We start from the raw sequence: 23,292 nt of genomic DNA on the forward strand, positions 1-23,292 counted from the left end.
AAAAGAAGATTTCTTTTTTCTACTCTTACTCTTTTTTTAAATAAATTTGTCAATTCGCTCAATTATTGACGCCCTTGTTACATTGTCCAACCCCAAGATTTTTCTCTAGATCCGCCCTTGCTTAATGGAAAAGGATCTTACTTTTTTTGTTTCCTGTGAATAATTTAAGACACTTCAATTATTGACAGTAAACGAGGCAACTTAACCAAAGTTATCCACAAGTGCCACTGACTAATCTCGTCCAGGGTTGCCAACTTTTTGGTCGATGAATGTGTCCTCTGAGCATCCAAAAATGTGTCATATTTAGCTAAAATGTGTCCGTCTTGAAATCTCAAAAGCTTGGGGTTATTTTTTACAAGTTGTATTATTGACCAAAAGACGGTTGGTAATCTATTTCAAAGCGGCAGTTAACATCAAATATATGAAAACGAAAAAAAAACTCCAGTCGAACCAAATGACTTATTTTGAAAGCACAAAATAAATAAACGACTAAATCCCTTACTTTGAATAAAATGCTTTAGTTACGACATCTCTGGATCCTCAACAAAAAAAAGAGTACCCAAAAAATCACTATGTTGACGAAAAGTAACATTTATTTTTTACCGAAATATATAACCAGTTGGGAAATGTTTCGTTTTATGTCATGAATTAACAAAATGTGTCACTTTTTTGCCCTTTTATGTCCCCAATTTCTAAAATGTGTCACTTTTTGCCCTTCTATGTCACTATGTCCCGGCACATGGGAATGTGTCCGGGTCTTGTGTATTATATAGCAAACATTCGAAAAGTGAAGTTAGGTTAGCCATAATGAAATATAAAAAATATGATCAAAATACAGTACTTTAGTAACAAAACTATGAAAACTACAACACAAAATTATGGTAGGGGGCCGCACAGAACGCATCATATTAAATACCTAACCCAAATATCATCTGTATATATTAAATATCTAATAAAAATATACCTACAAATTCGATTTCAACTGAATCTAAACTAATTTTCTTCAAACACTGACAGGTATAAACCGGTTATTGTCTGATGTGTAGATCCAAATTCTCGAATGTGTACCATATAATGCAAAAGTACCATGTGTCCATTTGGCAACCCTGATCTCATCTACGAGAGTTGTCTTTAGTCCAGTCTCCTTCCTTCTCGTGTATACAAAACTGACAAGTGGATAACCCCTTGCTGGTCTATGCTTGTAGCGCTTTTTTTCGCATGTTTGTGCCTCTTGCAAAGGAGTGGACGTTTTATTATTTTGATTTGTAATGTAAATTAGGTTTATGATAATGAGATTTGTCCTTATAGGGAGCGTGTGAATCTTCAAGAGGCCGACCCCTTAGCGACAGAAATGACCTCTGTGTTACGCGAATGGGGTGATATATGGAAACGGCTTTTTATGGTAAGTCCGGCGTTGAATCCACTATTATTTGCTATTGTTCACGTACTTAGATCTCTAATTATCTTCATCGTCTCTTAAGCGTTAAAAAAGAAACGTTGATAGATTACATGCCCATTTCGACTTATGTCATGGTATTTTTCATGAGTTAAATAGCGTTTTTTTAAAGAGATTTAAACGTGAAGTTATATGTTCTTTGGTTATTTATCTTATTAAGACCAGGTACGTTGCATTAGCTGAAGTTTTATTCATAGGGCGAGAGGGCATGGGGGATTCAAACATCTAGGAATTCCAAACAATATCTAGACATCCAAGTACATCTATAAATATAGATATATTTTAATTGTAAATAAAATGAACTATTGAAACACGTAAAATTGATTTAGCTTCTACTTGTTATTATATATTTATTATCTTATTTATGAATGGAAAGAGTCTAAAAAATTATGTAGGAATTTCTCGTGGGTTAGGCTGAGGACTGTTTCTCAAGGACTTCAAATGCAGAATTTATTTCATAGTTGTAAGGTTATGGCTAATTTGATCCTTGTACTAAGTGTTTATTTATGCTAAATTATTTTCACTTTACATCCTATTTTTACTTTAAAGAAAGTATAATTATTATGGATTTTAAAAATTGTGCCAAAAATGTTATTAAGGCTCAATGGTGTTAATTGGAGGAGGGGGAGAAGACGTGTGCCTTGTAGGTTTTTTGACCCACCTAGACTTTGAAGAAAAACGAATGAATAAACAGAGTAATAGCTTTTATGCAATGCAACGCTTGGTGACAATGGCAGTTAAATTGAACCTGTAGTGGTGTAATACTATGGACCAATAGATAACAAACAGAAAGATCCAGAGAGGAGCAGTGAAATAGGTACTAATAATACTAATTTAGATACTAATAAATACTAATGCTAATTTATATTATACTAATTCTAATGAACTGTTAATTATAATGCGTACTAATTTTGACGAGAAAAGTTACAATTCCAGAAGCTAGCTTGCGACGGGAGAGGGCAACAAAACTTCAACACTGAGAGAAATATATAAAGGGGGAGAGTAAAGGAGAGGGTAAAAACCAAAATGAGAAACAAAAGGCACAGTTCAAATGACATAAATTGAAAGAAAAAAAAGAAATGAAGCGCGTGTCGTGAGGGTTTTAACCCTGGAAGGGATACATTTTAAGGTTATTGAAATTTTTTGGTAATTTTTAATGGTAATTTGATGTATAAAACTAAATAATTATATAAAAGGATGAGGCAAAGGAGAGCAGGACGATCAAATTGAGAAGCAGAAGGCACAGTCCAAATGACAGAGATGAAAAACCGGAGAGACATAATATGCAGTAACTTAGGGGATTTAAGGTACTGTCCCATCACCCGGGCCTCTCGGGTTAATCACTATAGACTAGGCAATGATAAAACCCGTTTTTGACGTCTTAACTGTTATAGAGCAGGCAATGATAGCAAGGTTTTCATTGCGTATACGGTATTAAGCTGTGGGTTTTTGGGGTTTAGAGGGGGGAGGTACCTAGGTTAGGTTAGATTACGTATTTAATATATGCAATGCTTTACCCCCCCCCCCCCCAAATCCCACCCACCCCTAATGTGCAAATATATAGCCCAAATTTGTTTTTAAACTATTATAAATTCATCCTATTTTATTTTATTTCATTAGCATTAGCCAAACTTGACTTTTAAGAGATGCCCGGATAATGGGATAGTACCAAATTTAAATCTCTTCCCTCCACCCTTGCCGACACTAGCCCAAGTTTCCACTCTTATAAGTTACCTATATTCTTGACCTGACATAGACTAATACTGTCATTGGGAAGTTTCTAATAAAATTTGAGTCGTTAGTGGGTCATAATTCAATTATTTTACCCTCTTCAGAAATTGAATTAGAATCGATGAAATCTTTTTAAATACTTAGAGATGTATTTCCAGAGATAATTCCTTTGCCAGTCAGTGGCGAAAGAATATTTTTGTTGCTCAGCAAAATAGAAGACATTTCAAAATAAAAAATTCTTAACATAATATGAATAATTTAGAGCTGGCATACCAATAATAATAAATATTTGGTAATGGTATACAAAATACCAATAAAAAAGATCAATAAAAGGCAAAAAAAAAAAAAAAAAAAGAACTGCAGCACGTGTAGTCAAAGTTTTAAACAAAAAGATTGCTTTGCTGTTTCTTAAAGTAGGAAACGCCCTAGACGATATACACTTTTTCGGGAAGTTACTTGTTTGACGTATGAAACTAAAAAAAAGAAGGCGGAAGTCCTTTAAAATGCTACGGAAGTTTAGAGAACAGTTTTCCGGCTTGTTGTCGTTCTCAAAAGACAAAGAGTTTTGTAAATATTTGAACTATTATGCAAATTCTTTTGTATTTGGTCCCTACTGTTACTTTTTCAGCTTATTGCTCTGTTTAGACTCGCAGGAAAAAGTTCCTAGATCCATGTTAGCAAGGGCGTATCCAGGATTTGTGTTGGGGGGATTTGTTGTGAGGGGAGATAGTACAAAATAAACTTTTAAAAAACGCGTCAAAAATTCGTTTATATGTGTTTTTGTTTCGTTTTTACAAGTCGAACAAAATTATGAGGGAGAGGCTCAAAACCGGTTACCCCCCTCCCCTTTGGATATGGCCCTACCTGTTAGGTTGAAACGCAGTGCAGACTTTCTGCATAAGTTACATCAGCTATTCCTCAATGCCCCTTCATTGCTCATCTCACTGTTATTATCACATGACGTTATTGTCACTGTTATGTCTCGTCACATGACGAGCTTCTAATTGGACGCTCTATGACTTTTATGGGAATGGGTTGCCACAGGAGGGGAAAATGGTGCACAACTACCTTAGAATTGAGTGCAAAATAAATATTAGTAGGCCCAAATGTTGAGGCCAGTCATATGGCAATTCTGTCAATATATCAGGCAAATACAGGGCTATGAAAAAGCTAATGTTGAATATTAATATACCAAGGACAGTGAAAATGAAATATTATTTTTTGAATTGGACAAGAGCAAACCTGCACAAACATATGTCTTTAAAAATTAGGCAAAACTGGGAACTCGATTTTTCATAAATAAGGCCTCGTGTAGTTATCTAGTTTTCGATAGTAGCGGATGCTAAGTTTAAAAAAAAAGAAATGTGGGTGAAAGTCAGGAAAGTCAGCAAACACTAAGCTAAATGCATGCGGCACCAAACAGCTTAAGAAGATGTAGCTTTCCTTGGAAGATGTAGCTGTCTCTGAGAATCAACATGGTGTTATTGTTTGAATTTTTACGGGAGAAAAGCTTTGTCAAATAATTACTTAGTTTTTTTTATTTATCTTCACGGATAAATGTGGCAACACTGACGAAAACGTGGTAGTTGAGCTTCCTTCAGGTAGCCAACGCAAAGGCTCAGTTAATGGTGTTTATTTTATGTTTCTACTTTTTAATGGTATAGGCTATCTATTAATTGTATGGTTTCTATGTTAGTTTGTTTTATGGGCAAGGGGATAATTAACCTATGTTACAGAGAGGTACAGTCTTAAAAGCCTCCCGAGGTTAAAGATTATTAGATGTTAAAAACAAAGACAAACTTGCCTGATATTGAATTGAAGGCCACATGAGCTCAGTGTATGCGGTTCGGGGGCCATATTTTAAACATGGCTGCGTTAAATAACATTCATCGCCACTGTTTTCTTGAATTGGATTGGCGACTTTGATGACGAAAACTGGGTCTAATTCCTTTATTTTCTTCACAGCAACGAAGTTGTCGTTGCACAAACAGAGCATTAATAACTAAGCCTACGTACTCAGAAGGGGAGACAGAGCCTGGCTGCCTTGAAATCCGATGTCTTTTTCGAACCTCCTCTCCCCCTGTCCTCCTCTGCGGGAATGCCGCCTGGCGTACATCTCGAGAATGCCGCGTGTGCCGCCCAGCTCCACCGCCACGCTTGGCACGCGCCACTTGATGTACAGGATTTCTGGAAGTGGATGCGCCCTTGGCCTCCTCAATCCGAAATATAATTTCATCATCAATCCCTCTGGAAGTGTTGTGTACTTATAAATGAGTTTGAAATTCACATCATGAGCAGGTTAGCCAAGCAGAGGAATTACCATCATTGGCTAAATCCCATTTAAAAATGAAACCCCTATACAACAATCCAATATCACTGTTATCATTTTATATATGCAGAAACCTTTTTGACAATATATCAACTCAATGGCAATTCATTATTGAGATGCCCCTTTCATGCATTTAAAAATCCTCACATTGGGGTGAGAAGGTCAGGTAAAAATCCATATTTTTCAAATGAAGAAAAGACACTGGAAATTCAAGCAATTCTCATTTTTATCAGGAGGTATTCACTCTTACGCCGATTGTCTTTCAAGCTACAACTATTGCAAAGGAAGGACGTGGGGATGAAATTTTATTTCAAAGAATAAATAATTTTATTTTCTAATTTTATTTTCAAAAAAGAAAAGACGTGGGAGATAAAATTTTATTTCAAAAGAGCCTTACATTCCATCAAGCACAGAGGTAGACATAAAGATTGTTTTTAGGAAAGTACAGAGGACAAATTGGCTTAAGGTTTAAGATGGAGGTGTTCGCACTGTTAGTTTTGGTAATTTACGTGTGCATTTGATTTGATTATTTATTTAAATTGATTATTTATTTAAATTTATGCTTGGCTGGTTTGTCATTTACTCTTTTATATTAGTATCTTTTCTTAAATTTATCATCTTGATTTGACCCAAGTTTCTGAAAACGGATTTTACTAAAAATATTTTCTTTTGTTCTCAATATTGAAAATAAACATCAAAATTACAGTAACATTTTGATCTGATGAGCTTTCAGTAATTGATATGATTGTAGTCAAATATTCAGTTTAATTTATTAGTTCTTTCTAAAATTGTTCAAGACGAATATAGTTTCCCTACAAACAAGAGTTTGGATACTGCCCCCTTCCTTAACTGTAAAAACCAAAGGCCTTCCGTAGCATTTCTACCTCCCTGAAAAAAGATTAGGCTATCCTAGAAATATTTTATTGTCCAGTTCTTACAGCATTGAAAAGGAAAATAAAATTACAGTTAAATTAATTTTGAACTGATGGATCTTTCAACAATTTCTGTTCGTTTTGAGTTTCATTTATACTTTAATAGCAAAATATTTTTATTCGTTTTAAGCTTGATTTGCATATTCAATTTAAGCATTACTCGCTTTAAGATCTATTTATTTATTTACATTGTTACTTGTTGTATGTTTTTTTGCTATGATTGTTTATTTAATTTCTGTTTGTTTAGGGTTTCATTTATTCTTTAATAGTAATTTCGGGTAATTTTCAGTTTGAATTTTAACAGGCATTTGTATCTGCTGATGTTAAGTTTAAAATGGCCTTTATTTCATTTTCTTTAATGGCCTTTATGGCCTTAAGGCCTTTATGGCCTTATTACTTTTCATTGAAAAAAATCATTTTCGGAAGTTTTTTTTTAATTAATTTTTGTTCGGTTTTGATTGCAAAAAGTTTCAAGTTTTTAAATTTCCTTATTTCAAAACAAAATTTTTGTTTTAAAAATCAAATGTTCATCAAAGTATCAAAACTGGTATCAAAGTAACAATATCAAAGTAAAGAAATGGGTTTGTGTCAACCTCGCAGTTTTATTATCTGATGTTTAAACTATTTTTAACAAAATGGCTATGTCAAAATTTTTATCGGATAGGTTTGGGGAAGAAGGGCGTGGTGGAGGGCTAATTGCCCTTCGATCTCTTTTGACTCCTTAAAAGTGAACTAGAAATTTCCATTTTCAATCAAATGAGCCCTCTCTGAAGTTTATACGAGCATCCATTCTATAAGAATCATAATATATACCCCTAGGGCTTAACTTACAACGCCTGTCCCCGGCCCCTAGGGGGCTGTGTCGACCTCGGAGTTTTAATATCTGATGTTTGAATTATTTTTAACAAAATAGTCACCTCAAAATTTTTATTAGATGGGTTTGGGGAAGAAAATAGCGGGGAGGGGAGGGAAGGGTTAATTGCCCTCCGATCTCTTTTGACTCGGAGAAAGTGAACTAGAACTTTCAATTTCCAATCAAATTAGCCCTTTCTTAAGTTTATACGAGCATCCCTTTCATAAGAACCATATACGGCCCCAGGACATAATTTAAAATGCCTGCCCCCCGGGCCCTGGGGTGTTGTGTCGATACCGGAGTTTTTGTTATCTTACCTTTGAACTATTTTTAAAAATGACTATATCAAAATTTTCTTCAGATGGGTTTAGAAAAGGGCGTGGGGGGGGCTAGTGGCCCTCCAATCTCTTTTGACTCAAAACCTGAACCAAAACTTTCAATTTACAATCAAATAAACTCCCTCTGAAGTTTTTACGTGCATCCCTTCCATGAGAACCATATATTCTCCCAGGGCATGACTTACAACGCCTGCCCTCGGGCCCCTGGGGGTTGTGTCGACCCCGGAGTTTTCGTTATATGATCTTTGAACTATTTTTTTTTTAAAGGCTATCTCAAAGTTATTTTCAGATGGGTTTGATGAAAGAAGGGTGTGGAGGGGGAATCTAGTTGCCCTCTGATATCTTTTGACTTTTTAAAAGTGAACTAGAATTTTCAATTTCCAATCAAATAAGCCACTCTGAAGTTTATACAAGCATCCCTTCCATAAGAACCATATATGCCCTCAGGGCATAACTTACAACGCCTGCCCCAGGGCCCTGGGGGGTTATGTCGACCCCGGAGTTTTTTTATGTGACATTTGAACTATTTTTAACAAAATAACTATCTCAAAATTTTTATCGGATGCATTTGTGGGAAAAACGGCGGGGGGGGGGGGGGTAGTTGCCCTCTGACCTCTTTTGACTCTTAAAAACTGAATTAGAACTTTCAATTTTCAATCAGATGAGCCCTCTCTGAAGTTTATACCAGCATCCCTTCCATAACAGCTATATGTGCCCCCAGGCATTGTTTACAATGCCTACCCCAGGCGCTGAAGGATTGTGTCGACCCCGGAGTTTTCGTCATATAATCTTTGAACCATTTTGAAAAAAATGGCTATCTCATAGTTCTTATTGGATGGGTTTGAGGGAAATAGGGCGTGGAGGGAGGGGGGCTTGTTGCCCTCCGATCTCTTTTGACTCTTAAAAAGTGAACGAGAACTTTCAATTTCCATAAAAATGAGCCCTCTCTGAAGTTCATACGAGCATCCCTTCCATAAGAACGATATATGCCCCCAGAGCATTACTTACAACGAGAACTAGAGAATATACTAGAGAACACTTACAGATACTAGAGAACACTTAAACCATTACAGATTTTACAAAATAAAGCACTAAGAATCCTGAAACTTTTTATTTCATCGCCTATTGCCCTTCCAAATAAGTCTTCTACAGCATCTTTATATACTTATCTAGATATACTTTCAGTTTCTCAACAATTTACTTTTAGAGCGTTTATTTTCAAATTTAATTATGACATTAAGAAATTACCGCCATATTACCTCAATCAAAATTTGTTCTCCCAATCACAAGATTTACGTAGTTATAACACGCGACAAAAAAAAAAGAGTATCTACATTGACAAGTATGGTACTGAGAGATCTAAATTCGCCCCGTTCGTGTCAATAGCCCGGTGCCGGGATGCTCACAAGAATTTCATTGATAAATTTTCTTCTATCCATTTAATAAAAAGGAATCTTAAATTTCATTTACTTCAGGGTTACTTGTAATTAAGCATCTTTTTAATATGACTAAGTTATTTGTTTGGATTGTTGTTCTAGGTGAATGTGGGCCTCTCGGCTATCTTTTAGTATTAATTTATATTTAATAATATTTTTTTTATATATTTATATTTATATTTGGATCCTGGGCTAGCTGCTACTTTCATATTATTGTTGTATTATTATATCTTTCCCGTCGTAATTATCTTTGTATTATAGTGTTATTTGTTATTTTATCTTTGTCTAGGCCTAGTTTTTCGAGCTTGTCTCCCCTTGGGCCTATGTCAAATATATACATGTATGTGTGAATAATAGAATGATTGATTAAACTTGAACCAGTATAAACTGCAACTTTCTCTGGTTTTCAAGATAAGGGTTCTAAAGGTCTGGCTATAATTCTTGGCTAATCCAATCGTGCACTTTTTATTTCGATTTGTCACCGTTTTCAACAGATTTTAGGGTTCTTTTCTGAAATTTCCAAATATTGTTGTTGTAGTTACGAACTACTATTAAGCTGAGTCTGAATAATAATTATTATTTTCAAATCAGTGTTAGTTAATAATTTTTCACAGAAAAGAATTCATTTGAAAACAAGTTTTTTTTAGTTACTATAGACAGCTACAGGTACAAACCATGGCCTTCAGTTAAAGTTTTTGGTCATGACGGTTCCGATGGTGCACTTTTTATTTCTAATTGCCACCATTTTCAAAGGGTTTGAAGATCTTTTTTCGAATTCGGAAAAATCATAATTTCGAATTTACCTTAGTTGAACCTCATTAATAGCTATCATTTTAAAATCCATTTAAAATTTTTCACGCTAAGCAGCTTCTTTGAAAACACGTTTTTCTATCTTCGGTTACTATGGGCCGAGGTTTGCTCTTCTCTATGTTGTATATACCACCGCAACCATCCTACTTAATGAAATTGGTAGCATCGGTAACTTCCAGCCAATTAGTATCTGGAAACAGTCGCTTACTGCTATAAAATCAGTTGCTGAGGAATCTCCAAAAAATACAAAAACTTCACCTGAAGTTGTGAAGCATCAAAATGTTTTTGATCATCACCCGAGGGATCAATCAATCAATTAATTCAGTCAATAAACTCAACAAAATACACTTCAATATAAACTCCCCCGTAAGGCTTTATGGCCAGGGAAAAAAACAGGTGAGAAATAGAAATGAAACAAATGCATAAAGAGCTTTTTCAACATTATACATTCAAACCTTTAAGATACTCAACACAAGAGAAAAAAAATACAAAAAATAAATAAGAAAAACATCATAAAATACAATGATCCACATAAAAAAAGAAAAAAAAAATCAAAAAATCAAAAACTAAGCAGGGGACTACCAAGAAATCTATCAAACAGTCAATTTATTCCGCGTGGACTACCCGATGAAATACTTTTATTTCAAATTGAAACCAAGCCAAGATATGTGTCTCTTTATTCTTTCAAGTTGGAACTTTTAAGGGTACTTATCTGTTAGCCAGTACACACTCGAGAATTTGGATCTACAGGTACGGGGTTGAAACAGCTGAGACACTTGGGAGATAGATAGGATATATAATTTGGGCTGTATGTTTGCGCATTAGGGGGAGGGGGTAAGCATAGCGGTGCCGCATGCAAAATATAAACTAACCTAACCAAAATACCTACTAAATATTTATTAAAATATGCTTCAATGTAGTTTTCCACTGAGCCGAAGCTAATTATCTCCGTATACAAAACGCAATAAACCAGTTATTGTCTGATTTTATAGATACAAATTCTCGAGTGTTTACTGGCTAATAGATAAAAACCCTTTTAGGTAAAGTTTCTACTATGATTGAGAAGGAGAGGGGACTTTTACTTTTGCGCTTGGGGGAAGGAGGGCAAATTTTTTCTCTCGAATTTTTTTCTACTGTTTCAGGGTAGTACGAAATTTCCTAGAAGAATATATCATTGTGCTTAAATCTACCTCAAACTTTTATAATGAGTTGTTGAGCCTTCGACACTCCTCTTGGCATTTTCTACCAAAAAAAGATTTTAGCAATAACAAAAATCGCAGATATTTTTAAGTATTATTGAATAAAGGTAATTAATTTTTCTTTGTAATTTTTGAGTTTTCTCCTTCAACTTCTATTTAAGGATCTTCTACCACATTTCTATATATATATATATATATATATATATATATATATATATATATATATATATATATATATATATATATATATATATATATATATATATATATATCTTTGGTTGTTGATTACATGAAAAAACAGTGTTGCAAAATGGAAACAAGAGACAGTGTTAGGAAGGACGCTCAAAAATGGTAATTTTATTGCTTTCATGTATTGCTTACATGAAGGAAAACATTCTTCGATCAGTCGGAGATACAAGAGCTACAAAATGTTTAATAGCAGTATTTCATTCTTGAGCACTTCGGTTTCTTGCTTTGGAATTTCATAATAATGATCCATTGTGTATATGTTCCGATAAAAGACCGAAATCTGATGAATGTCGACATTCACCCGTGAAAGTCTGAAATAAGGAAATTTAACAAATATTTCGGACATACACCAAGCGACTATGCATTTGTTGATATTCACCGTACGCTGATGGTGAATGTTGAGCATTTCATTTCTGAAATTTTATATTTCTGAATCTCTAACCTAATTTCTTACCCATTTCTGAGATCTATGACCTAATCTAACCTAACCTTTCACCATCCAAACCTTGCATATGTCTGAGAAAGCTGATTGGTCAACAAACACATAGTCGCTTGTTGTATGTCCGAAATTTTTGTTTCGGACTTTCACCGGGGAATGTCGATATTCACCAGATTTCGGTCTTTCACGGTAACATTCGCATTTTAAGGCTCTTACCTGGTGAAGCCTATTTTGTTGTTGTTGTAGAGAAAATACGCTCGGCTTTCACCCTCTGCGTCACCAAGCTAATATATATAAAATTCCCAATAGGCAAAGCTCAGACAGTTCGAAAAGATCTTAGTCACCGGTTTGCCTACAAGTCCAAGTCATGATTCAACCCAAAATGTCACCCACTGCGATTCAAGTGAGCTTTCCTGGTAGGCTAAGTCTATATAATATGAACAATCTCAGTCACCCTCTCGAATTTTTGAATCATTTTTTGCTTTCCAATTGTCTTCAAATGGCTCACAGAACTTATAGACTATCTGGATTACCCTTAGTGTATGCCTACATGCCTTAGTTCTGTCCTAGGATGATAGACTATCATGAAAAAGTGAAAATAATCATTTTTATACAACTCTGAATAAGTTATACCAGCTTTGCCTCTCACAAAGGCTTAAATCTTGGCTTTACTCTAATTAGGCTCTAAGGTCTTTGATCACTTTGACCAAGTTTTTCACCGTAAAGCCCTTTGGGTATATTTTGTACAATCAAAAATAAAAAAAAACATAAAAAAAAACAATCAAAAATGAGAAAATAGTTGTCGAAAAATGGAGTAGAAATAGCGAATAGGTTGAGCAGTATTTCAGTTTGTGCATACCAGAGCTATTGCTAATATCAAAACCCGTGTCCATAAGGTGGGCTTACAACGCCTGGCGTAAAGTGCGCCGTGTATGGTGAAACAAGTAGCGCTCAGGAATATACACCAGGTTGTGGAGAGTGGTCAACCCCTCGCTTCAAAGTTAAAGAAGCAGGACCGCTGCCAGACAAAGCCTTTTTACTTAACAATCGGACTGCTCAATCGCCCTAGATCAAAATTTCCCTATTAAGTAAGATTGTTAATTTTTGGATTTTATGATTGTGAAAACAAAATCTAAATATTAAAAATTGGGACAGATATACTTTTGTTACTATTTGTTAATGTGCGGTTTTTTTTGCTAGTTTAGGTTTTAGAACCATTTATACTCCGTTTTTTAATGTTATTTTTTTTCATTATCATTTTGCTTTTATGATTTGTGTGTTTTCTTTCAAAATTTGAAAAGATTTGCCAACGAGTTTATAATTAATATTGTATATAAATATAATAGATGTATCACTCTCTTTCTCCTATTAAAAGAAAAAATAAGAAAAAACATGTCAAATTCCTTTTCTCAAGCTCCTAAAACCCGTGACAATCAAGATTAAAGAATTTTTTTCTTTCTTATGATAATCTAAACTGTAGATTCTACAGCATTCTACAGCAATGCCTAAAAGGGAGCTTTGTTCGACGTGCTGTCGCCATGCGGAATGACCTTCCAGCAGAGGTCATCTCAAAAGAATTTTCTTAGATGCTTTGAGACAAGATACAATAATTACTTATTTATGGAAAAGAAGGTAATTGCCAGGACTAGCGGCACATCGTCAGATGACGGTGACGTAAAACCAAATAGAAAGAAAGGAAGGAACGAAAATACAGTATAATGTCAAAGTGAAAGCAAACAAGGCAAAAGCAACCGGGATCATTTATAGTTGCTTGTTGTTGACTGTCGATCTATATTTATCGCAAAAGTCATTTGTCATGCGTGTCGAGTGCCCGATGTCGTTAGTCCTTTACTTAGTTCCATGTTCCATCTTGTCTGAAAGTATTAACAGATGTTAAATATGTCTGTTCTGAGTTACTCTATGGAATATATAAAGCTAACTGCGTTGCAGGAGAATTATCTGAAAATAACTGCCAGCAACGATGATGCAACGATGATGGCGATACCTTGGGCATATCCTCCGTATGCCAGATCATATACTTACTAAAATAGACTTACATAGACTTACTTAGTTCCATCTTGTCTGAAGGAATTAACAGATGGGTTCAATAGTCTTTCTAATGAGACAGTTCTAAATGAATCTGGAATGCCTAAAAAATCTGTTCTTGGGGGATAGATTTGTTTTCATTATTTTTAACGAGAACCTAAAAATAGTTTTCAAAGCTGGAGCAATAAGATCTATGGGGCACTCCCCCCCCCCACATAATCGGCCTGGCAAAATGTATGTCCATGTGTTTTTCGATGCGTTAAACATTGGGACAGAAAAACTTATTTATAAGAAGGTGAGTGGACGAATTCTTAGAAGGTAGCCACTTAGGCGACATCGAGATTTATAATTAAATCCTGTAGTTGGTCTTTGGCGTTGCTACAGCCATGTTAGCCTTATTTTGGATCTACTGGAGTCTTTGAGCCACGGCGCTGAAGGAACAGCGATAAAGTTAAACAAAATCTCATTATGGGCTCTGGATGAAATGTTGATGATTTGTTCAAGCAATAGTCAACGTTGTCCCATGGTAGTTGCTCTCAGAGTTTAAAGTTTTTGTGAAGTTGAATTCCTGCTTACCCGGAAATGTTCCTGCTTAAGGCTGTCATTAAAAGTTGCTGCAAACAATCCGCTTCTATGTTCAAATAGATCCGCTGCGGGAAATTAAACAGATTGCAGAAGAATAAGAAGTATAAAAAACCGCTTCTGAAGAAGTCCATTGTGTTAGAATTTTTTCCAAAAGCAGTTAGAGGTCTAAATATTTAAGGTACAAACATAACAAAAGAAGAATTTTTTTTGTGGTCAAGCAGTTATGTTTTATATATATATATATATATATATATATATATATATATATATATATATATATATATATATATATATATATATATATATATATATATATATATATATATATATATATATATATATATATATATATATATATATATATATATATATATATATATATATATATATATATAAATATATATATATATATATATATATATATATATATATATATATATATATATATATATATATATATATATATATATATATATATATATATATGTATATCCAAGTGGGTGGCCCGCTGGATTTGGAATCCTTTGTCTGAAAGACGAGGTTCGATTGCTGGTGTCGCAGTTATTTGGTTTGGGACGGGGGTCAGTGGTGTGACTCTGTAAGCTCAGCCAGATTCGACCCAGCTCTAAATGGGTACCTGGAAAAATCTGGGGAAGGTAAACAGAAAGGGTGTTCGACAGCACAGGATGGCTGGCCCCCATCCCCAATTGCACTTCCTGGATGAAAGGCCTTGAGACGGAAATCAGCACCGCCAGTTTAGACTCTAAGAAGTCTAGTGCCGTATCCTTTACCTACCTTTATATATATATATATATATATATATATATATATATATATATATATATACAAAAAATTAAACAAGAAAGACGGGTTTTAATTTCTATAAAGCAGTGAATACAACACATTTAATTAAACACAAATACTCCGAATATTTCGGCCCCACATCCGGGAGCCTTTCTCAACGGAAAAAAAAATGATAGATGTCAATTTATATTCTGTGAGAAGGTGTGACAATATAAGCATTCGATTGTATACGGCAGTGAATGGAGTTTGTTTATTTAATATGTGAGTTTCCTTTTCCTATTTATTTATAGTTTTTCTTTTGTTTTGTTTAGTATGTTTTTTATGTTTCTGTAAGAATTTTTTTTCCGTTGAGAAAGGCTCCCGGATATGCGGCCGAAATAATCGGAGTATTTGTGTTTAGTTAATTGTTCTGTATTCACTGCTTTATAGAAATTAAAACCCGTTTTCTTGTTTAATTTTTTGTAAATGGAAAAGCAGTGTGGTCTAAGAAATTATTTATATATATATATATATATATATATATATATATATATATATATATATATATATATATATATATATATATATATATATATATATATATATATATATATATATATATACATATATATATATATTCGTATTCTCTTCGTAATTTGTGTGAGATGATTCCAGTAGACCACAGAAAGGTAAATGAAGCATAAAAAACAATTTCCATACTTAAAAAGAAAGAATTCTTAATTAAATGAGGTGTTATAGGCTATGTGCATGCCGTGAAAAGGGAACAGCTATCTTGACCTCCGCCTGGATGTTATTCAGTTTTTGCAATCGTCATTACGTTTCATTTCCAATAACATTAATTTGATAGGCGTTGTAAAGTTGGGTTCTCTGCAACTATCTTTTTGGCAACATCATCTAATCACTGATCTGCCAAAATAATGCCGCCGTTTATGATTAGTATTAGGATTGGAAGACATATCATCTACCCTTTGTCGACGTCTGAAGCTTCCTTGGAAATAAAAGGCGGCATTTAAGATTGGCATGGAAAGGGGTTTCATTAACGACATTACGCTGAGTTCAGTACTTGCCAAATTGACAAGTAAGGTTTCAACTTCTGCAGGTTCCAAATTGGTAGACGTTTTCATCGGCCCTTTTTCAAAGTTTGAAGCTTTTTGGGAGGGAAAAACGTCATTCAAGATTGGCATAGGATGGAATTTTATAAATGCCATTAAGCTGAGTTCACTACTCGCCGGATTGAAAATTGAAATTTCAACGTCTTCAGGTTTCGACCAGTCGGTATTTTCATCTACCCCTTTTCAAAGTTTGAAGCTTCTTAGGGATGAAAACCATGATTCAACATTGGCATGGGGAGGGGTTTCATAAACGCCCTCAAGCTTAGTTCAGTATTGAAGAGTGAGAGTTCAAATCTTGTAGATTTCGACTTGATAGGCGTTTTCATCTACCCATTTTTTATCGTCTGAAGTTTCTAGGAAATGAAAAGCGTCGCTCGAGATTGGCAAGAGACGGGATTCCATAAACACCATTAAGCCGAGTACAGTATTGAAAAGTGAGGTGTCAAGCTCTACAGGTTTCAACCTGATAGACGTTTTCATCTACCCCTTTTCAATGTCTGAATGTTCCTGGGAATGAGAGGTATCCTTTGAGATCAGCATGGTAAGGGATTTAATGAACGCAAAATTGAAAAATACGGTTTGAACTTCGGCTGGTTTCAACTTGGTAAACCTTTTCATCTACCCCTTTTCAACGTCTAAAGCCTCTTTGGAATGAAAAGTGTCATTCAAGATCTGTTTGGGAAGGGATTTCATAAGTGCCATGAAGCTGAATTCAGTACTCGCCAAATTTCAAAGTGAGACTTTTAACTTCTGAAGATCATCGTCATTCTGAAATTTCTGGGGGACTTTCTTGAGTTTTATCGAAAGCAAGGCAATACCATTTTGCTGAACTCAAGAAATCTGCAATTTAATGAACGTAACGAAACTTCGAATTTTCAACGCCCTCGTCGGTTCCGTGATAATTTATGGAGCTGAGACTTGGCAAGCATCAGCCGCAACCCTAATGGACATCAATAGATTCCAGTCGAAGAGTCTGAGAAGGATAGAAGGTCTGCGTTGGGTCGACCTCGTGAGTAACGAGAAGCTGCTGCATCTCACTCATCAGATCCCGTTTTTCTACCCAAACAGCCAAGCGTACCTTACGGTGATTTAGACATCTACTTAGAATTCCCTCGCACTTACCTGCAAAGATGATCTTTGACTTTGACCCTGTCAAAGTCGGTTGGAAGTGACCTCGCGGCTGACCAAAAAAGCGATGGTCCGACAGCGTATCCAAGTTTCTAGCGATGGTAAATATCAGACCAAGTGAAGCGAAAACCCTTGCAATGGACCGAAGCAGATGGGGGAGGCAGACGTCACTCTCTACGCCGAATATCACATGGCAGGAAACCTAAGTCAAGTAAGTCAAGAAGTAAATTCTTGCGTGCTCTTTGAAATTTTCAAAAGTTTAGTTTTGTGTTTCGTTTGTATTTCTAAAAAATGAACTATTTAAAACGCCAGTAGCTCAGTTGACCTATTGCTGTTTAAATTTGTAGTCATGAAGGCCGTTCAAAGCTTTTCGACCTATTTTATTGCGTGAAAATATAATAGTTTAACATCGGGGTGCGATATGAACTTTGGACTAACATTCTAGTTTACTTAGCCATATTGAATTCTGAATTCGTAGATTCTAGAATTTAACCAATATTTATAAACTTATTTCAAAGTTGTTTAACTGGATAAGATTATAATTTACTAGTTACCGTACGAGCTTAAAATTTACGTTTTGATTTGAATAGCCACATAAGATGTTACGAACTCAGTGTTTCCATTCTAATTTACGTACCCCATATAAGATTCCAAGTCCATAGATTCGTGAATAAAATTGCTGTTTGTATTGTTATTAATCAAACAAACTTTTTGCACAAAATAAGTTTTTCCAAAAAAAGTAAAGAACTCCATTAAACCAAAAATGAACAAAAATAGAATCAAGTAGCCTAATCTACCAAGCATACAACTACCACAAATCAGTATCAATAAATAAATGACCCCCTCCCCCCCCAAAAAAAAAAACAGAAAATAAAATAAGTCAAACTCGAAACGAGCAGAAATCTGAGTAAGGTTCTAAACCCTATGCTTTTTAAAAGCCAGAATATAATTTATACATAGTTCATGTAGCCACAATGCAAACTTACAATTTATGTTTAATTAGTATTTATCGAAAATTCAACTGTGGCATTTGCTGGCGGGTTGCCTACTCCCCGCCGTCTTGCACACACCTCGGAGTGCCGCTTGTTATATGCCACATCTGTAATTTTCCATGATAGGCGCACATATACTCTTATCTCATCACGTGCGGTGCACTTCCGTCGCGTATTGCACGCGCCATATTGTTTATACGATTTTTGAAAGTGGGCAACCCTTCGGCTTTTACAAAAAAGTCATAGCGGCATTCAATTTAAGCTAAGACTTTAAATTTGAAACCTGTTCTTTTTTTTATTATTACAGGAAGGGAAGTCTTTTGAATGTTCATCTCTCCGTAAAGCAATGGAAGACTTGGTTAACTGGAGGAAACAGCTAATACACGATATACTTACAATTGAACAATTACATGATGTTCAAAATAGGATCATATCCAAAATCAATTGGGGAAACAGGTAAGAATGTAAATGCATCATGTAGGCCAAGGGCGTATCCAAGATATTTATTAGGGGGAAAAAACTTTTAAAATGCAACAAAACGTTGTTTATAGGCATTTTGTTACGCTTTACAAGTCGGACAAAAATTTCAGGGGGGGTCAAATCTGGTACCCCCTTCCCTCTGGATAGGACCTTGATGTCGGCCAATAGTGTTTTACGTTAATCTTATGACAAGTGATGCCTTGATGTAGGTCAATAGTTTTTTTTTTATGTTCATCTTATGACAAGTGATTCCTGTCCTTTTTTGGAAGTGTGCAATTCCATTGTATTGCTCCAATTTTTCGGTGAATTACACGAACTGTATGGACGAATGTATGGACGAATGGACTGTATGGACGAATGAATATGAAGTGATAACACCCTTCTTCCTACACCTCCTCCCCATCTTGATCTTCCCCTACTACAGAGGATCAATGTCAAGTTTAGAACGCAAGCTTGGAAGGAATGAAAATATGTACTACAAAACAAATTCCTAGGGGATCACTGAGGCTTTATTCAACTACTTGCCAAGATAACCAAAATCTCTTCATCTAGAATTTTACTTTTTTTTTGGAATAAGACAAATTTTGCAGAAATTAGATATAAAACAAAGGTTAACTGGGACAGCTTTGCTACATTAGAAAAAAATTTAATGCTTTTTTTTCTGCGAATTTTATGGGAGATGGTGCTTGATTATAGTTATCAAAATACTAAAAAACGGAAATCTAGATACATTATACCCGTCAATGAATTTTCATTTTATGCTTATTCCAAATGTGTAAAATTTATTCAAATTAAAGTTCACGTCAAAGATTATAGATAACCCCACCATCAAATTGTGGATGCTCAAAATTTTCAAAATTTTCAAAATTTTCGAGGTAGAATTTCTAAGCTCCTAATTAAAAAAAAGGTAAATTTTACATTTCTCGTACAATGTGAAAGGTGTAACTGGTGCGTTGTTATTTCAACTACTTGTGCTTCAACGTATTGACGCAGTATTAGTATATTTTCGGGAGTGGTCTCAATCGAACTTAAATCCCAATTCATAGTCCTTTGTTTACGAGCTAGAAGTGACCGAAGGGCAACAATCACCTCTCTTACGCCTTATTTTGTCCCCGAGGCCAATCACTGCCAAGCCTGGTGTCGTATCAATATTTCTAGATAGACATTTCAATCAAAATTAACGAAATATAAAGAGTAAATACATTCTTAGACCACACTGGCTATACATGACAAATGAAACTCAGAGAGGAAAGAAAATAACAAAATGAAAAATAAAATAAAAAAAGGTGAAAAAACGAGGATTTCGCCACTGGCTGACAAAATCCTCGTTTCTTCATCGTTTTGATTTTATTTTTCATTTTGTTATTTTCTTTCCTCTCTGAGTTTCATTTTTCAAATATAAAGAGAACAAAGGTCTCCAAAGGTAATGCTACCTGGACAGCCCCCTTGGCAAGAGTCAAAAATTTATGAAGTTGCTTACTTTATATAATGTTGGTAGGACTCGTAAGTCAATCTCCAAAGACAGATGGGCTTGTTGTGCGTACATTGTAGAAATTGGGATCTTACGGATAGTTTGGTCAAGGCCAGAACCATTCAAAGGGGTTGGGGCGCCTGCCGCGGCCGATCAACTGCCCACTTTGATCATATATTTCACTTTGATTTGGCTTTTTTGCTTATGAGACGGGAGGGGGCGCTGTAGTTAATTTGGCCCGGGCACCACCGGCCCTAAGAATGACTCTGGTCAAGGCCATTTTATTGGTTGTTATTTTTTTAAGTACATTTTAGGGAAATACCACTGTTTATGCGAATAATTAATAAACTAATTTCTATAATTACTTTGTTCAATGAATTTTATACCTTGTGGAATTTGGATTGCACAGAAGAGTGAAAATTTGATATTGGTGTCGTGACTGAACACTGGTTTTTAAGTCTTTTTTCTTGCTTTGCCATGTAACTATAAATCTTTCATTGACTGTGTATGCATCAGTAGAAAAAAATAGCTTTCTATATCAATACATACTCAAGGTATACTAAGTCGTTTTATAGATCTGTTAGAAATGTGAAAAAAGAAGATATGGCAAGCTGGACATCTGCCGTGTGTAAGTCACGTTTTTCTAGCAAGTCATAAGAGCACCCTATTAGAACTGGCTCTGTATTGCTCTAGTGAATGAAGGCCAATTTTTCCTCCATTTATTGATGCCTGCACATTCAATGAAAGCTTTATAGTTACTTGGCAAGTCAAGGAAAGGTCTTGTAAAAACCAGTGCAAGTCACGAAACAATACCGTATTTTCGCAAGAAATATTATCCGAAACAATTTTAGGTCCCCAAAAGCCTTCAAAAGGTTCGCTCGGGTTCCCATAATGGGAAAATTCATGTTGCACCAACCGAAATTGAAGGTAGAAATATTAGTTATTAAAAAGCTGGGTATTTGTGTATTATCCAGAACACACTCAAGAAGTTAAGTTATGTTAATTTTAAAGTTATGTTAATAGTGAAGTTGTGTTAGTGAAATAGTGAAGTAAATAGTGCAACAGTGAAGTTTGTGTTAACAGTGAAGTTATGTTGATTATGATTAACATAACTTTCCATAATGGGAAAATTCATGTTGCACTAACCGAAATTAAAGTTGAACGTAGAAATATTAGTTATTAAAAATCTGGGTACTTGTGTATTATCCAGAACACACTCAAGAAGTGAAGTTATGTTAATAGTGAAGTTACGTTAATTATGATTAACATAACTTCAGTTCTCGAGTGTGTTTGGGATAATACACAAGTACCAGCTATTCCAATTAGAAAGACTGAAATACGCAAACGCTATGTTTCTGGGGGCCAACAGAAATAACATTTGATTAAAAGGGATTTTTTCAACTGAAAGTAAAGAGGAATATTAAACCTCAAAACAGACAGAAATTATTCTGTACACGAGAGCGGCAGCCCTCACAATTTCTTGCTCTTTACGCTAAAGTTTGTTTCGAAAAAAAAAAACTAGCTAAACACGGGAAAAATTGTATTTCAGCTGAACACCGTCTTTTTTTCCATTTGTTTTTACGTCCTCTTTTTCTTTTTGAAGCTTCGACCCGATTAAACACGCCCTTTGCTGTTAAATTTAAAGAGTATTGTTTTTTGAATTTCAATGGTCTATAGCCTTTATCAAGGTTCCAAAATTATTTGCAAGATTTTGAAGTGCCAGCTTGATTAGTTGAGCTGTTTTTTCAATGTTCACACAAAGAAATCAGGAGAGACGGGTACTTGAGTAGGAGTACCCAAAAAACTGGAAATTATTGTGTAAAACCTGTATTTTCGAACTTGTTACAAAACAACCCTATTCCGTTAAAAATACTTTCAATTACAACTAGTGCTTCCACTGTTTGAAATGTTTTTGATGGTATCTTGAGAAATGTTTGACAGTTCGTCTTTTTACCCTTTCAATGTTGTCAAATCAGTTCCCAACTTTCATGGGTAGACGTAAGAAAAAAGTACATGCAACCAGGTCTTACAATTAGGAAGGAGGAGCAATTGCTATTACATAATTATAGATAACGTTAATATAATTAACGATGTGTATTTATTTAGATATTACGTTCTGCTAGTCAGAGCACCTGCATTCGAGCAGCCATTATCCGACTTAGCTTAAAGTCCCCGGATGTAATATGTAAAAGCTAACAATAAATAATAATCCGGTCACGTGTTAACTAGTACGCTTACAGACACTGTATATAAATATAATACATTATGATCATTCCCTATCTCAACCATTATACAAAGCCGGACCGAGAGGCAAGTGCTCCGGAGAACATTCAAACAAGTATAAACATACGCGATGTTCGATTTTTTTCACGGGTGTACAAGTCAGATTTCTCTTGAACAAGAAACTTTGCTTCGCCTTTGTAACTCTAAATTATCAAGAATATAATTTTAAATTAATTTATTCCGATACATATATAAAAATTGGTAATTAGTAATACAGTGTTACTATTAATTGTTCTAAGAAATTAAAAGTTGGTTTCGAAGTCTCGAGTTGGTTTCAAAGACATTTTGAGAGTTTCTGCGAAAAAACGCGTTCCAGGGTAATACACTGGACCGCTGATGGCAGATTAAATAGGAGGAGCTGTTTGTACGCGCCGATGATGTAGTAGCCAAAAATCACTAAGCCGTGATGTTACTGTTATATTATTTATATACAGCGCTTACAGACAACAAAGCGAACAGCAACAATGGTCACGTGTACTAGAAAACATACCGTATTTATAGATCCCTGACAATGTGCCACTTTTCGCTATTACTGTCGCTTTTTTGTTCTCTTCCTTTAATTTCATGTTTTCTTTTCCAATTTCGAAATGATTTAATTGTTTGTTTACATATAAGGCCA

General features: G+C 34.9%; 1 protein-coding gene across 1 annotated transcript in view; it reads left to right on the forward strand.

The window, feature by feature from the left end:
• The window catches only part of LOC148946606 (dedicator of cytokinesis protein 3-like), a 218,343-nt gene that overhangs the window by 41,513 nt on the left and 153,538 nt on the right, over window positions 1–23,292 (forward strand). The window contains exons 5-6 of the mRNA XM_089096363.1: window positions 1,309–1,402; window positions 18,747–18,895. Coding sequence (XP_088952489.1) covers window positions 1,309–1,402; window positions 18,747–18,895 — 243 coding nt within the window. The remainder of the gene's footprint in view (window positions 1–1,308; window positions 1,403–18,746; window positions 18,896–23,292) is intronic.

This window comes from Artemia sp. Qi Xiang Cuo, chromosome 11 (genome assembly GCF_049724085.1).
Source record: "Artemia sp. Qi Xiang Cuo chromosome 11, ASM4972408v1, whole genome shotgun sequence".
Taxonomy (NCBI): domain Eukaryota; kingdom Metazoa; phylum Arthropoda; class Branchiopoda; order Anostraca; family Artemiidae; genus Artemia; species Artemia sp. Qi Xiang Cuo.